The following is an 18,298-nucleotide window of genomic DNA, read 5'->3' as shown; positions in this document are numbered from 1 at the left end:
TTTTTTTTTTTTTTTTTTTTTTTTTTGAATGGGCATGACGCCCAAAAGTGCAAAGACTGACTGCAAAAGATTACTAGTTCTCAAAAATTACCAGTTTAAAGAACACGTCTCCTGCATGGAATGCAAATGCACACAGTGTCCAGTATATACTACAGTTAGCATGCTAGTACCGTACTAGTGAGTATGGTGGTATAGTATTATTCCGGGCACTGTCGCCCTCTGCCGGTGACACGCCTCGTCGCGCGCCGCGGGGAGTGAAGGGACGATGGCGGCCGCGTTGGAGTCATCGATGGACCGGCGATTTCAGGGAGTCTCCAACACGATGGAGTCCATCCAGGGATTGTCCTCGTGGTGCATCGAGAACAAGAAGCACCACAGCCTCGTCGTGCGCTGCTGGATGAAGTGGCTGAAGAAATGTGAGTTGCTAACGAACACACACACAAACACACACCCGCACAAACTGACGGATCTGGATACACACCTTGCTCCGATGACGATGCAGTTTGTGTTAAATGCTTTGAGAACTGTCAGGGTCTGGTGTGTGTTGGGTTGATTTCCCAGTAAAGCTCAGTGCAGGCCTGGCCATTTAAAACAGAGTTTGCTATTCTTTCAGCGGTGTGCGTGCACAGATATGACGCAGACTCGTGCACGCGAGTGTGGAGCTCAGATACTGCTGGGGTTGAATCTACTGTATAAGACAGTATGGAGTGTGCTGACCCTTTAGTCCCGTGTGTTAGTGGTTATTTAAGGTTCGTGGTGAATGTCTGGTCTTCTGTGTTTGATTGCCATTGCCAACTAAAGACTGCAACCTTTCATTCGTATATTCCCAACCAAGCAAGGGGTTATATCTGATATAAATAACTGTATTTCTCTGTCCTGCAGTCAGTGTTTGCACATTGCACCCAAGATTAAATCATGTTGATATTATGTTTTGTAAGTTCATCCATTTTTTGGCCCAGAGCTGTGTGCATTAGATACTGAGCATAGCTTTTGTATTTAATGTTTACATTAATTCTATCTATCTATCTATCTATCTATCTATCTATCTATCTATCTATCTATCTATCTATCATGCCATCACTGTTTTAGGATGCTGTTAAGGATTTTAATTTCAGCAGGCAAAGGTGCATTTTTAAAACCAAGCATTTTTCTGTTACTTAATGCAGGAAATATATGAGACAACCTTAAACAAGGACATAATCAATCGCGCAAGTCTTTTAAGTGAAATGCTATTTGGTGACTTGATTAAATGATGCAGATATGTGTGTTTCCATTGCTTCTGATGGTATGAGCTGACGTCTGGATAAATGTGTTATTAGAGCTGAGAAAGCGGTGCTGTGATGCTTCAGTTCATGGCGTTGCGAACATCAAGTTGACCTTAAAGTCAGCATGAAGTGTCTTATTGTGACACTGAAACAGCTGTTTAACAGGCAGTAGTTCGGGACTTGATCTTCTCCATCAACTGTTGATTGGATTGTGACCGTGACCGTTGTACTAGACATATGTAACCCAAACCCTATGAAACATGTAATCTAATCAAAAATGCTTAAATGCAAGATGACTAAATAAATGAAGAAACTAATGAATTGATAAGTCATTCACAAAAAGTCCAGTAATATAAAAATATATATTTATTTTACTATAAAAAGTTATTTTTGATTGTGTGCAACTTTAACCCCATAAAGCACATCATATGAAATAGTGTCTCTTTTTAAAATGAAACAGTTTTTGAACCTTTGTACAAAGAATTAGTTAAAGTTTGCATATGTGGCATTTGGCTCATATAATATGATGGCAAAACATTTCAGTTTTATTCAGAGACTCAAACTGGCCAAGAATATGTAAGTTGGTGTAGATGCAAAAAGATCAGCTGCAAAAATAACCGTATCCACACATTTTTATTGCAAATTTTTCACTGTGTGTCATTAGTATACTGACAGTAGGTTATTTATTTATTTTTTATATCAAAAGAGGGTTTTGCGCTGGTGCAAGCTGTTGTTAGAGAGTGAATTTGTGTTTCCATTCAGCCCATCTGCTGTTTGTTTCATGCAGATATCTTTTCTGTGGTGTCTTTTCATAAAACTCAAGTCATAACATTCTGTTTTTGCTTCAGATTTCAAAATGACAAAATCTATCTTAGATTAAAATCTTCTCATGCTGCATGTATTTGTTTGGATTGTGATTAAAATGCTGTGGTTGCCTCTAATTTTAAATAGCGCCGATAACGATATTATGGAGTAAAAACATTCTGATTTCGATGAATTGGCTGATATTCTTTGTGTATATTATAGTACAGTGCCAGTCAAAAGTTTGGACACACTTCCCATTTGTGTGTCCAATTGTTTTGGCTGGTACTGTATATATAATACATAAACACATTTTAGCAATGATAGCTCAAATATGGTGATTAAACTCTTAAAATGATGTGACAAATATGTAATGGAAGCAGGGTATTTAACTATTTAACAATAAACTTTATTATCCAAAATGAGCCTGACATCAGTGTACTTAACAGTATTTGTCACTTATTATGCATAACTTTAAAACACAAATAGACACACACACACACACACACACACACACACACAGTAACTTATTTCAAAAAGTGAAACTTTCATATATTCTAGATTAATTGAATGTAAAGTAAAACATTTCAAAAGCTTTTTGTTTTAATTTTGATGATTAGAGCTTACAGCTCGTGAAAGTAAAAAAATCTAGTATTTCAAAATATTAGAATATTTACATTTAAGTTTCATTAATTGACAATCCCTACAGTGTAAATTGCAGGTATCTCTTGTTCTTTGAAACCACAATAATGGGGAAGACTGCTGACTTAGCAATGGTTCATAAGACAATAATTTTTTTTTGTGCTGTATCTACAATCAGAGTGCTGTATCAAAGCATATTAAATGCAAAGTTGACTGGAAGGAAGAAATTGGGTAGGAAAAGGTGCACAAGCAACAGATGACCACAAACTTTAAAATATTTTTATGGAATTTTTTATTTTATTTTATTTTATTTTTTTACTTCCTAATATCAGTATCACCCCAACAAACACACCAATAAAAAAAAAAAAAAAAAACATATCGGTCAGGCTCTAATTGTAATGTGACGATCAAATATAGGTGGGTGGAGGGCAGATAATTTGAAGCAGCGTTCTCAGGTGAAGTTTGAGCTCATCCACGCATCTCTACACTACAGTGATCTGGGTCGATGAGCAAACATCTGTGTAATGGTGGCACTCATTGTTTACTCAGGAAAAAGGTCTACATGTTCTGTAAAAAAAAACAAAAATAAAAAAAAAAAATTATATTGGTGGTATATCTGCGGCATATTCACCGATACGATATATCTGTGACAGGCTCATATCGGCCGAATAAAATCGGCAAAACGATATATCGGTCGGGCTTTAGTCAAGATTTATTTTATGTGTTATAAAAGCTCAGTTAAATTTTTTTTTGACATTTCAATTTCACAAATGTGCAGCATTTTGTCCAAGCAGTAATAAAAGGACACCTTTTCATTTATAATTCGTCTTGAATATCATTATTAAAAAAAAAAAAAAAAAAAAGTGAATAACGTGTGTTGTGAAATCAGTATTGTGAGTTGAGTGAATTGTTGCATCCCTAAACTAAACTTGCAACAAGTAGTCAATAATGAATAAACATTTTTTTAAAGTACATTTGTAATCATAGCTTTCTCACTTTGGAAAATCCTTGTCTGCTAGTGCTTGAAAGTGCTGGAAATATGCTTTTATGTTACCCTGCTCAAAAATGTAAATTCCATAATTTCTATAATTTACTCACCCTCATGTCGTTCCAGACCCCTATGAGTTTCTTACTGCTTTGTGTTCAAAAACAGATTGTATTTATTTTTGAAACCGCAGGCTGTATTTATGAAATATGATGTAGGCTTATCTGAAACCTATTTTTACATTTTTAAAACTGTGCATTTGTTTGTTAAGCCTGTGGTGCACAAACAATACTCTATTTTCTTTTAGATGGCCCTTTGTGTTTGCATTCTGTTTGCTTAAGAGTGGAGTTTGCAGATTGTTTGTTTGCTGAAATATTAGTTTTGTTGCCTGCATTAGCTCTGTACGTTGGCAATGATAGCCTTGTGGGCAGCGCGCCATCGTGCTACAGGCATCCGGACCTCGAATCCTGGCTCAAGGGCCTTTCCATAAATTAGCTCCCTGAAACAGTTTTTATTAAAATTAACAAAACGTTACATTATTTTGTGCTTAACCAATTAGGCCTATTATTTTTGTGAACACATTGAATGTGTGTAGGGCAGGCAATCCACTGCATTTGTGAGTATTTTTGTTAGTGTGCTAAATTGTATGAGAAGGTGGCATGAATTTACTAGGCGTATGACGGTATCAAATTTTTATGTTGTGATTTAATTGCTAATGCTTTTATCACAGTATACGGTATTATCACGGTGATTAAATTTAGATGCAAAAAAGTGTTATACTGTCATAAAGTATAACAGGTTTATTAACTTTTTTTTCTTTACAAAAATAACTGAACATTTACAAACAATAAAGTAATAATTTTTTTTTTTTTTTTTTTTTTTTTTTTTTTCCACATGCCCACAATAACAATATCGTACATATTCATTAACGTGATGTATCGCATTACCGAATACCGGTGTTACGGTTTAATCTGGTGACCAACTTCCTGGTTTAGGTCCTCCCCTCCAGATGTGATCGAACAACCGCAACAGATTCGCTGATTCTGAAAGCACAAACTGATGTGATATTAAGCTTTCTAATAAAAGCAGATTTGCTCATTTCAGGATTTTGGTATTGTAAAGATTACAAATTATTGGTATGATCGCCTGTAGCAGCTGAAGTACAGAAGATAAACAAAGGCTGCTTGGCACGGGTTTCGAACACGCACTAAAAACACTCGTGCTGCGAGATGCCAGAAATGACTGCACTGGTTCAGCCGCAGATTTGTGGACTGAAGTCAGGATTTTACTCTCGGTGTGACATTATGCAGCTTGCTGAATCAAGGAAATGTGCCCGTGTTAACTTGTGACTTGTGTTATGAAAATCATCCATAACATTATCATAGAAAAACAAAAACTAACATTTAAAGTATACTAAGTCAACTAGAGCCCGACCGATATATCGTTTTGCCAGTTGTATTGGCCGATATGAGCCTGTGGCAGATATATCAGTATCGGCGAATATGCTGCTGATATGCTACCGATACCGACAGAACATAAAACGCAGATAAAATGCTTGTAAATGGTGTAATTATGTAGTGTGTCCAGCAGAGCGTGCTCCATTGTTTGCTACTGGCGACCTGGATGAAAAGCTTTAAAGCTTAAGTGTATGCAATACCTTTTGAAAATTTGGACAGCCATATCTCCATAACGGTGCGGCAGATCCATACCAAATTCGAGGATCCCTTCAGCTCGAGGAACCCTCTCGAACGCCGAATCGATTGTTCGTCTCAAGGCACCGCTTCGATTGAGACCACCCCTGATAGCCCCCGCTGTCCAGGAGTTATGGGTGGTTAAATTCGTGGTCGGGCGCTGACCGATCTAGTGGTCACTGGGGACTACCGACCCACGGAGGGTGGTGTTCGAAAGGGCTTCTCGAGCTGAAGGGATCCCCGGAATTTGGTGGAGATGACACCAGTCAACGCTTTCCCTTCAGTAAAGGAGGTCTCTTGTTCAGGCAGCATTCAAGCGTTGTCTTAAATGACCGTAAGTCCCTGCGAAGTGGACTTCAAGTTCGGGACAGAGTTCAGCTTCCTGACAGCCGGATGGATGAAGCTGTCCTTCAGTCTGCTGGTCCTGGCCTGGAGACTCCGCAGTCTCCTCCCTGATGGCAGCAGACTGAAGAAGCTGTGTGACGGGTGAGTGGGATCACCTGTGATGCAGAGGGGTTTGCGAGTGAGACGGGTTCCATAAATGTCCTGGAGGGAGGGGAGAGAGACACCAACGATCTTCTCAGCTGCTCTCACTATGCGTTGCAGAGTCTTCCGGCAGGACACATTGCAGGCGTCATACCACACAGTGATGCAGCTTGTTAGAATGCCTCTATAGAAGGTGCACATGATGGGGGCCGGGGCTCTAGCTCTTCTCAGGTTGTGGAGGAAGTAAGAAGAGCTAGAGCCCCGGCCCCCATCATGTGCACCCTTTGAGTGGTACTGTACTATAATATACAATATCAGCCTTTTTTACCCCCTAATATCGGTATAGGCCTAGGGGTGTAACGATTCATCGATATGGATTGATACATCGATACGATGTCTGACGATACGATGCATCGATGCCACACGTAAAATATCGATATCTGTAGTATAAATAGGCAGCTTATTTGGCACTGTCCACATTTTCACATAATGTCCGTCTATGCATTACCGCCAACGCGTGCATTCTCGCTCAAACTCGTGTATCAAGACTCGATATAAGGACTGCCCTTGCCCGAGGGCACAAGGTGAAGCATTCGAGCGCTGTGTGAGAAGTTTTCAGCGCACACATCTGAAGCGCGTGCACGCACACAGACAGCCGCGTCTAGACCGCATGAATACTAAATCGAGCTCTCTTCCGCTTTTTTGTGCATGGATGAATAAATACAGGCAAAATTAAATCAAAATGCTCATTTTGACGAATATCCTAGTAAACACAGTCGTTAGGCATATGTCTTAACGTAAACAGTTGAGAAAGAAAAGGCGTGTGTATCAGTATATTAAATCCGTGCCTTGTTCTTAAAGTGAAAGCAAACTAATAATAAATCTAATGCTGCTCCTGACTAAATAACCGTTATAACATCAGAAATTATTCATCTATATTTCATTTATAGAGTGAAGACTGTGCAGTTATTTTACATTTGATTAGCCTTTTACATTTCTGTAGCATACCTGAAAATGTATTTTTGACTGAGCTGAAAAGCACTGTTTATTGAACTTGTGCCTTTGTTGTATTGTAGTTATTTTCTGCTATTGCTTGAAATTTGGTTATCTGTAGAAAAGATTATCACTGAGCCCATAGTAGCAGCCAGAATTGTTTATCCAATTGTTTATTTTCTTTATTACTTAAAAAAAAAAAGTGTGCAGGCCTATTTTTTGTTGTGAATGTCCCAACTGAGGTACAGAATGTAAAATTTTCAGATAAATGTTCTTGTTATATATTTTGGTTGCATTTGTAAGTTAATAAAAATGTAGATGGTTGTTTAAAATAGATATAAAATATCAAAATAATTCAGTGTGTATGGAATTAATTTAAACGGCTAGTTGTTAATGGCATATTTAAACATGCAGAGTTGTGTCTCTCATCTGCAAGGAATCACAGTGAACCAGGTACAATTTACCTCATTGGTGTTGCCAGATCTTGCTATTTTAAAAAAGTGAACAAGCATAAAGTAAATCCAAACACCATATCTTTGAAATAAGCCACATACCAAAATATCACAGCTGCAGCTGCCTACTTTATTAACTCATAAAATGGGTTGCTTTATGATGGGTATTTGGTGTAATGAAATGTTTATGTGGTTTAAGGTTAAAAAAAGACATTATTTTCCACATAATGTACGTTATTGTTTCTCCTCTATGCCCCGCCTTTCTGAACCGTGATGATTTTTTACAAAGCTCATCGGTCTGAAAATGGAGGTGTATGCTGATTGGCCAGCTATCCAGTGCATTGTGATTGGCTGAATACCTTAAGTGTGTAACGAAAATTTTACGCCCCTTAACACTGTGATGACGTGTGTCCCGGCGCGACGAGACAAAACCAATAAAACCCATTATAAACGAGGCATTTGTTGCATCCAGTGGAGACATAATTAATGATTATAACGACTTGTACTGTGTTTTTACACATTGCGTTGCATTGGTATTTTAGTTAAAAGCATAGGCAAAAGTTCCTCTTCTGTAGGCTGCTGATTCTTGTGTTATTCAGCTGCAACAGAATGCTTTGTAAAAAAAAAAAAAAAAAAAAAAAAAATTTTGACTTCATAACATTAAGCAGAGGTATTTTAAATGAGTTAAATCATTTGGTTATCTAACAGTTAGTTATGCATTTGGTTAACTAGTAAAGCTGGCTAACCCCACCAGCAAGGCACTTCAGTTTACCGGTGTTCACTCATTTCTCAGCTTCCGTTATTGCAACTTAAAACGTAAAAAAAAAAGGTTAGATATAGATGCAAAAAAAAAAAAAAAAAAAAAAATGAAAAGGCATGATTCTATGAGCAGGGAGCTTCCACCATCTTTACAGACAGTAAAATAAAATGAAGGAGGGACATTGTTTAGGAATCAGACTGCACACAGTGTCAACTGTAATGTATAATAGAGTGTCTCTTGAGTTAGTGTTTGAGGACTCCACCCTTCACAGCTAACTGTTTGCACTTTATCATAAAGTTTCAGACTTTTCTAACTGCTCAGCTTTAAGCTCACACACCCAGTAAATATGGCTGCACCTCTTTAGAGTGACCAGTGCCAGACTGCCCTCATGTCCAACACTCACTGCTCCTGACTTTTTTAAAAATAAAGAGTCAATGTAACAAATCGCATAAAAATGTATCATAGTTATTGGAAAATTAAACAACATTTTATCAAACTGTGATGCATTGTGCATTGGAAAAAAAGTCCATCAAATATCATACACTTCCTGATTTCGTAACCAACGAATGTTTGCTAACCTGGCAAACTTTTTCAGTTGGACTGGCATTTATCATCTTTAGCATGACGCAAGTTTTTCACTCAGTTCCCTGATCATTCCAGTTGATTTTCAGCGAGTGAAGAACAAATTTATACTCAGTTGCGTTGTGTATTATGGATGTTAGGGCCTCTGACAGACAGCATGTCTCCTGCTCGGACAGTGATGAAGTACTCAAACATCCTGTAGTTTGTGTTTTCCAGGAAATATGTGTGCTCCCTGGACCTCCGCTTTTCTTGTAAATGCTACTGTGTATTGTTTATTTTTTTGACATATCAATGTCATGATATTTAAATGATGTGGATTTGAACACAGATTGATCGTAAGATAATAACTGTCTGTTTCTCAGCTGGTAAGTATTCAGTGAAGTGATTGATGCCCATAAGGGTGTCCATTTCAGTAAACCAATAAACAAAAATAGAAATACAAAAATTCACACAACCAAATAAACTATTCACTATTTTGATTTTATGCTTCGATTCACTTTTTTTTTTTTTTTTTTTTTTTTTTTACAAAATGAGTTTTAAGACAAATTATAAATTAAATGTTGACACAGGATCCTTTTATTATTGCTTGGACAAAATGCTGCACATTTCTTTGTGAATCTGAAATATAACACTATAATAACATACTAATATAGCACTTGCATATCATCAGTCGCTTTAGATAAAAGCTGCTAAATGTCAAAATTTAAATATAATGTAAATGTAAATAACAAAACTAAATTGAAAATTTAAAACAAGCCCCAAATCAAATAAATAACACAAATAAAATAAATCTCTTCATATAAACAAAATAAGGCTTTGTCTGAGCTCTTTCCATTTAAAATTAGAGGCAACCACTGCATTTTAATCATGATACAAACAAAGATGCTGCACACATGCAACACAAGCAGATTTTAATCTAAATTAGATTGTATAGTTTCGATGCAAAGACACAATATATAGATGTAATCTCCTGAGTTTGCGTTGGTTTATAAATGATTTACTTTAAAAATCTGATGAAATGGTGCATGTTGTGTTCACAGATGAGTTTGAGACGCTCCACACATATAAATGATGCTGCTCTGAGACACACGCATATATTAAACCTGCATTGCATAAATGTCATATAATCATATCGAATCATAGCGTTTGTGAATTCACAATAACATTATGCTTAATTATGATTTTTTTTAAATGGGTGTAATATATCATGCAGCCTTGAAAAAAATCATAGTAATAATGTGTTTCATGGTATTTTGCTGGTTAGTCAACACCGAGGGTTTTTTATAAAATCAAAATGAATCGACGAATCGCAACAGCCCTATTTTAGTTGTAATATACCAACCGACAGCCAGCCTAAGTTCTGACAGACGTGATAATGTGTGTGGCGGGGAACTGTGTGTGATTTTTAAATGTTAATTATGAAATGTTCTGGAGACATTTGAAATGCTTTTTGCATAGTTTGTTATACTTATGGAATTAAGTTTATTTCATGACTTACACATGATTCAGAAAATTGTAGCGTAGGACTGTTAACAGGAGAAAATTAATTGGATTAAAAAAAAATCATTAAATATTTCAGACATTTAAATTATATTATATAACCTATATTCGAGGGCCACATCAAGTGAGGGGCTGCGTAATGAAGCGTAGAATTATTTTTTTTATTCTAAATTGACACTGCTGTACTATATGCGTACTTGTACATACATGACAGTTCTATTATTGTACCATCTCTACCTTATTTTTAATGAGCACTTTATGACACACAGATAGGTTGCATTGGTGTACAAGTCGATTGATGTATAAGATACATTTTATCATTTCATTCAGAAATAATGTAAAATAAACGAAACATTTACAATTATAAGCATGTATTTATATTCTAAATGTAAATTTAGCAGTGTTCAGAACAGAAAAAGGAATGACAATATAAGTAAAAAACGATGTGGCATTCACTGTAAACATTTATAAACACCCAGTCTAAATATTTAAAGCAAAACTAAATCTAGCTGCGTGGCTGCTGGAAAATACGCAATACAGACTCACCTGCCTTTCTCATTCATCACCGATCCAAATGTGTGCACTTAGGAATATAAATCACAACACATTTCAAATGATAAAAAACGTGATTTATAATCCAGAAAATACAGTGCTATATCCATTTTCATTCAAATGTGTGTGGAAAACTGCCAGGTTTTCTCAGGTGTTCGGACATAAACAGAGAAGCAAATAGAGAGAAATTAGCGTAGCTGCTGTTTCAACTAAGCGAAAAATTATGTGTTCAACCCAAGCAAAAGAATGAAAATATGCATTTGATCAGATATAACTGAAGTACAGGGTTATGAGATGCATTATGTGAATGGTTGGTTGAGGAGATTTAAACAGAGAGAGTGTGTCTGAACCCCGAACATTATCAGGAAGGCTATTCCAGAGTTTGGGAGCCAAATGTGAAAAAGCTCTACCTCCTTTAGTGGACTTTGCTATCCTAGATACTACCAAAAGTCCAGCGTTTTGTGAGCTTAGGGAGCATGATGGGTTGTAGCATGGTAGAAGACTAGTTAGGTATGCAGGAGAACATCAGATCTTGTTTACGTCAAATCTGAAACCAAGTCGTTCACACAGAACGCATATTTAAAAGTTCAACTTTGAAAAAAACTTAATGGCGGGTTTTCCCCCATCCCACTGCAACTCATGTTTTTAAATGAAAAATGTACTCTGTGTGATTGGCTTTCAGCCCTTTGTATTAAACCATGAATACATACATGATGCTGTTTGTAGTTGTTTAAGCAACTTAATTAATTATAATTGGTTTATAAACTTTATTTTAAACATTTTGCAATTTATTCACAGATAGTCATGTTATTTTATGCTCGATGCGCCCTCTTGTGGCCTCGGGAGAAAAGCCAGAAGCTTGTCTTTACCCTGACTGAAATTATGCATTTTAAATTCGAATTTTGAGAATATTTAAGCACAAAATTCTAATTTATTTTTTCAGCCATTTTGACAGCCCTACTGTCTAGCAATATTTACTGAACTGTTGTGTAAAATCACATTATATATCGCATGATATAAATATGAGACAGAAACTCATACAGGGGCATTTTTTTTTTTTTTTTAACCAATATCTTGAATTTTAGAGCATAACTGCATTTATGGAGTTTTTGCCCTGCATCATATTAGTCAACAGTCAAAAATATGAAATGTAAGATGATGTACAGGTCTAGGGGCGGGGCCATTAAATATTTAAATTAAATTTTCATTTTATATTATGTTTTATATTTAAATTAAATGTTTTATTTAATAATTAAATATTTTAATCTTGTTAGATAAGTTAAACTGACAGCCATAATTACAACATATAATATTTTGTATAATTTCAATTCCATTTGAACTATTTGTAAACAGTATTGTATTTTAAAATATGCACACATGCACTCTTATTCATATGCCAAAAAAGGTTCTAGCCACATTCAGTTATGAATTACATGAATCACAAAAATTATATTTAATCATATTTTCAATTCAAAATTGTGAAGCCCAGAAAATCAAGAATATCAACGATTGGGGGGACATTTCTAATTATGAGGGGGACTGTCCGCCTTAACATCTATGGTAGTTATGGCACTGATGCGTTCAGTTGCTAATTTAAGTTACAACATGTAGGTAGAAAATAATTACCATGTCAGTCGAAAAATCTTTATCGTTTAGTTTTGAATATCTTCATACAGCTGTACTTTTAATAAGCAAAAAGTTACACTTTCATTTGTAAAAGCTGCTGCCTTTGTTTGCCATCTCTCATTGCAATATTGGAAATAATCTGTTGGCAAGCATACACCTAATGTGCACTTGAAATCAGAGTGCATTGTGGGTATCAAGCAGGGAATGATGTTGAGCTCTCTGAAGAGTTCTGTTGATTTACATTACATCCATTGGTTCTCTGTCTGTCTGCACAATATCTTTTACTTGAAATGTGAATTGCTTTACGTAACTTCTTTGTATTGTTGCACTCTAATAAATCTTTCCGTTTTCCCTTTGTTCTTTGTGCAGCGGATGCCCATCACAGGCTCAATCTCTTCTACCTCGCTAATGATGTCATTCAGAACTGCAAAAGGAAGAACGCTATCATTTACCGAAACACCTTCGCCGAGGTGCTGCCAGACGCCGCCCTGCTGGTCAAGTTAGTGAATCACATGCATGTTTGTGCAAGAGTGTGATGACTACTGAAGTAGTGACCTTCTGGGCTGACTCTCTGTGTGTTTGTAGGGACGCTAAAGTGTGTAAGTCAGTGGACAGGATCTTCAGTATTTGGCAGGAGAGGAACATTTATCCTGAGGAGCTGATCTCTGAGCTGAAGGCCAGTCTGCAGAAGAAAGAGAAGGAGAAAGAGAAAGAGAAGGAGAAGAAGGAGAAAGTGAAAGAGCAACAGCCTTCTCCTGGTCAGTTTCTGAGTTGTACACTTCCAGTATCTGTCATTGTTGCAAAGAGCAAATGATTAAAATTACCTTATAAGATGAACGAACATTCACATTGTTCATAAATGTATTCTTTACTTCAGGGGTTTTTGAAGTGTGGGGCGTGGCTCCCCAGGGGGCGCTAGAGCATGCAAGGGAGGTGCTAAAAAAATAATAAACTTTTTATAATTAATTAATAATTCTTTATTTCAATCAATACATTATAGAAGAAATAATACTTAAAGACGATTTTGAACAAGAGACATCATGTTTCCGCTCCTCGGTTTGCGATCAGATCGTTTTGAACCGTAAACTCCTGGAAAGTTTTCAATTAATGCATTTAAGCAGCCAGTTTAAAAGACTTGTTACACTGCACCCCAAAAACACAATCAAGCCTAGAAAAAAACTAGTCAGCCACCCCTTTAATGACAAGTGCGTATCAGGACAAATAGCCATCCAATAAATTAGTGCATTGAGTCTGAGGTTCCCAAACGTTTCCATTCCACCCCTCTAGACAAGAATAATCTATTTCAAGACCCACCAGAATATTTGTAATCAAAAAAAAATTGACATTACTGTAATCTTAGTTAAAGGAGTCATATGATGTGATTTCAAGTTTTCAGTTTTCAGACTAGGGATATGCCGGTATCAAATTTTTCTGTTGCGATTAATTGATAATGTTTTGTCACCGTATGCGGTATTATCACGGTATTGAAATTAAGTTTCAAAAAAGTGGTCATAATACAGTAAAACAGGTTAAATAACTTTTCTTATAACAAAAATAACTGAACATTTAAATACAATAAAGCAACACAAAAATATATTTAAAGTTAAAAGTTTTACACCGATTAAAGTGCAAAAGAACTTTAAAGACCCATAGGTATCACTTTACAATAAGACCTCATTAGTTAACCTTCGTTAATGTATTAACATTCACAATGAGCAATAGCTACATTTGCTACAGAAGTTATTAATCTTTGTTAAAAAATTCAAGTCTTAGCTCATGCTAGCTCATTAAATAACACAGTTGCGATTTTAACAATGTGTTATTAAATATTGGAATACCTAAGATTAATGAATGTTCAGAAGAATTTTTCATTGGCAGTTTGTAACTAATGAAGCCCTAATGTAAAGTGTGAATGAACAATAAACAATCAAAACACTTTCAAACAATATCTAGGACATGTTGTAGTCCAGATTAAAATGGAAAAATTTTATGGAAATATATAACTATTATTTTATATTATTTAAATGTTTAGAAAGTAGCAGCTGCTTTATTTATGGGGTTTACAGGGTAAGGGCTGCAGTTTAGCGCCATCTGCTGTCAGAGAGTGAATGTGCTTTCATTCAGCGCGTCTCCTGTTCCTCATGTGCTTCTCATGCTTGTTTACATCAGAGCACGCAGGGGTTTTTCAAGCAGCATACAGCGGTGTTGTGCATTTTGAGCAGTTGATGGGAAAAGTATTCTTAAAATGCATTCCAAATTCGGAATAATTTGTAATATATAATTATTCTCGGTATTTAGAAGTGCCCACGATAACAATATCATACATATTCATTACCGCGATATATCGCATTACCGAATATCGGCACATGTCTACTTCAGAAGTTTGTTCTAAAAATCATATCACGGTTTCTTTTTGAAATATCACGATTTTAACACGATTCTTTGTCATGTTGGTTTTACTATTTTGCAAGTTGTCTGAGCATTACAGCCAAACTAATTTCCCTATTATAAAGACAAAGCCTTTCAAGGTAACAAAAAAAAAGGCAGATATTTAGGCCAAATCTTTTTCTTTTTTTTAATAACAAAGATAAAAGAATGACAAAGATACACATTAGAACTACACATAATATACAAATAAAACAAACACAACTTTATTATCAGGTACAATAGGTGTATTAAGCAGGAGCATTCAATAAATTGAATGAACAAATATAAAAATAAAACGTTATATAAACTGATTCCTAAAGCAACTGTATTGATATCTTCAGTCAAGGGCAGCGAGTGATTTTTCTCTTTGTGTTTTGTTGTTTTATTAATGTTTAATAGTTCACCCAAAAATAAACATTCTGTCAGCTGTCTGTCAATTCTGTCATAGTGTGTTATTTTTATACCACCATTTACTCACTCAAAAGTGGTTTTAAACCTAAATGAGTTTCTTTCTTCTTCTGAACATAAGTGCTATTATGAGGAACGTGTAAAACCAAATAGTTGCTGGTCCACAGTGACTTCCAGAGTATTTTTTGCTGTATGTGTAACACATCAAAATATCTTCTTTTGTGTTTGGCACAAGAAAGAAATTTAATAAAGGTTTGGGACAATGTGACAGTGAGTAAATAATGACAAATTAAATTTTGGGGTGATCTATCCCTTTAATGACAGCAAAAATAACACTGTTTATTTTAATTTTACACATAACCAACTGCCTCTGCATGTAAACCTTGTTTGTTTTGATAGTATTAATGCAAAAGATAACTTAGTTCAATAGTCAGGTGCTGTTTGACAGGCTTTAGTGCGCTTCAGGTGTATGCAGCGCTCAGAAAAAGCACAGATCAGACCAGTGCGCGAATGAAACATTTAAAAGCACACGCAAATAATGAGAGAGTAACTCCTGTGAGAGTAACTCTAGCGCTGAGTCAACACTGATGTGAATGCATGTGGCGTTGTACAGTATATGACGGAGGCTCCAGAACTGCAGCTGATAGAATGTGTGCTGAAACACCATACTACCATATTTCTTCAAAAGCAGATCATGGAGACATTTTTATCGTCCACGATCAAAAATCATCATATCGCACACCCCTATGCTAGTATGTGGAAATTGAAACCTTGTCCTACTGTGCAACCCACAAGTGGATTAAGACCCACAGTTTGAAAACCCCTGTATGAAGTGACTGTGTAAAAAAAAAAAAAAAAAAAAAAAAAACCTTGACCATGTTTATTTTTTTATTTTATTTTTTTTTCATTTCTGCAGCCCCAGTCAACCCCAGAACTGCTCTGAAGTCTAAAATTGTTGCAGAGTTTGTAGTAAGTCATGATTGTTTTTAGATTTAATTGAACTTTTCCCCTATTATTATTATTACACTAATAATAATTAATGTCTTTTCTCTGTCAGCCGCAGGATTTTGTGGAGCAGTTAATGTCTTACAAGAACTCTCTGGACGAGAGTGATTTAAGAGAGAAGCAGCTAGCTGCTCTCAGAGTGGACGTCTGCAGCACAGAGGCCCTCAAAAGGTTAAAAGGTAATGTAATATTAACCAAAAACAGCACTATATAACTGCTTGGAGAGAAGCTTTTCAAACTCTCTCTCTCAACTTACATCCATAGATAAAGCAGGAGGGAATACGTTCTCAAAGGACTTTGAGGAGGGAAGCACAAAGCTGCAGGAATTTGTGACGTTCCTGGAGGGCCAGATAAAAGCAGGACCCCCGCTGCTGGAGGCGCTGGGAAACGCAGACATCTTTTACGAGATGCAATACAAAGAGGTCAAAATTGTTGCAAATGTGAGTCGACTCTGATGTTTTGATGCTAGATTTATTCACGTTTGCTAAAAGATTTGTGAACATGCTTGCTTTGAAAAAGCATATATATATATATACAGGTCCTTCTCAAAAAATTAGCATATTGTGAAAAAGTTCATTATTTTCCATAATGTAATGATAAAAATTAAACTTTCATATATTTTAGATTCATTGCACACCAACTGAAATATTTCAGGTCTTTTATTGTTTTAATACTGATGATTTTGGCATACAGCTCATGAAAACCCAAAATTCCTATCTCAAAAAAATTAGCATATTTCATCCGACCAATAAAAGAAAAGTGTTTTTAATACGAAAAAAGTCAACCTTCAAATAATTATGTTCAGTAATGCACTCAATACTTGCTCGGGAATCCTTTTGCAGAAATGACTGCTTCAATGCGGCGTGGCATGGAGGCAATCAGCCTGTGGCACTGCTGAGGTGTTATGGAGGCCCAGGATGCTTCGATAGCGGCCTTAAGCTCATCCAGAGTGTTGGGTCTTGCGTCTCTCAACTTCCTCTTCACAATATCCCACAGATTCTCTATGGGGTTCAGGTCAGGAGAGATGGCAGGCCAATTGAGCACAGTAACACCATGGTCAGTAAACCATTTACCAGTGGTTTTGGCACTGTGTGCAGGTGCCAGGTCGTGCTGAAAAACGAAATCTTCATCTCCATAAAGCTTTTCAGCAGATGGAAGAATGAAGTGCTCCAAAATCTCCTGAAAGCTAGCTGCATTGACCCTGCCTTTGATAAAACACAGTGGACCAACACCAGCAGCTGACATGGCACCCCAGACCATCACTGACTGTGGGTACTTGACACTGGACTTCAGGCATTTTGGCATTTCCTTCTCCCCAGTCTTCCTCCAGACTCTGGCACCTTGATTTCCGAATGACATGCAAAATTTGCTTTCATCCGAAAAAAGTACTTTGGACCACTGAGCAACAGTCCAGTGCTGCTTCTCTGTAGCCCAGGTCAGGCGCTTCTGCCGCTGTTTCTGGTTCAAAAGCACACGCCTGTGCACGGTGGCTCTGGACGTTTCAGACTCAGTCCACTGCTTCCGCAGGTCCCCCAAGGTCTGGAATCGGTCCTTCTCCACAATCTTCCTCAGGGTCCGGTCACCTCTTCTCGTTGTGCAGCATTTTTTGCCACACTTTTTCCTTCCCACAGACTTCCCACTGAGGTGCCTTGATACAGCACTCTGGGAACAGCCTATTCGTTCAGAAATTTCTTTCTGTGTCTTACCCTCTCGCTTGAGGGTGTCAGTGATGGCCTTCTGAACAGCAGTCAGGTCGGCAGTCTTACCCATGATTGCGGTTTTGAGTAATGAACCAGGCTGGGAGTTTTTAAAAGCCTCGGGAATCTTTTGCAGGTGTTTAGAGTTAATTAGCTGATTCAGATGATTAGGTTAATAGCTCGTTTAGAGAACCTTTTCATGATATGCTAATTTTTTGAGATAGAAATTTTGGGTTTTCATGAGCTGCATGCCAAAATCATCAGTATTAAAACAATAAAAGACCTGAAATATTTCAGTTGGTGTGCAATGAATCTAAAATATATGAAAGTTTAATTTTTAACATTACATTATGGAAAATAATGAACTTTTTCACAATATGCTAATTTTTTGAGAAGGACCTGTGTATATATATGTGTATATGTATG

The 18,298-nt window shown here is 36.5% G+C and overlaps 1 protein-coding gene across 7 annotated transcripts in view; it reads left to right on the top strand.

Moving 5' to 3' along the window:
- Positions 1-265: 265 nt before the first annotated feature.
- The window catches only part of LOC109085782 (regulation of nuclear pre-mRNA domain-containing protein 2-like), a 33,575-nt gene continuing 15,542 nt past the window's right edge, over positions 266-18,298 (top strand). For all 7 annotated transcript variants that reach the window (XR_006156677.1, XR_006156674.1, XR_006156672.1 and 4 more), the window contains exons 1-6: positions 266-416; positions 12,705-12,834; positions 12,921-13,093; positions 16,087-16,139; positions 16,228-16,354; positions 16,440-16,615. Coding sequence is in view for 1 of the 7 variants with exons in the window: in XM_042740466.1 (XP_042596400.1) it covers positions 266-416; positions 12,705-12,834; positions 12,921-13,093; positions 16,087-16,139; positions 16,228-16,354; positions 16,440-16,615 (810 nt within the window). In the remaining 6 variants the exon portion in view is untranslated. The remainder of the gene's footprint in view (positions 417-12,704; positions 12,835-12,920; positions 13,094-16,086; positions 16,140-16,227; positions 16,355-16,439; positions 16,616-18,298) is intronic.

Source organism: Cyprinus carpio, chromosome B16, assembly GCF_018340385.1.
Source record: "Cyprinus carpio isolate SPL01 chromosome B16, ASM1834038v1, whole genome shotgun sequence".
Lineage (NCBI taxonomy): Eukaryota > Metazoa > Chordata > Actinopteri > Cypriniformes > Cyprinidae > Cyprinus > Cyprinus carpio.
Note: the sequence above shows the minus strand (reverse complement) of the source record. Positions and strands in the feature narration are given on the sequence as shown.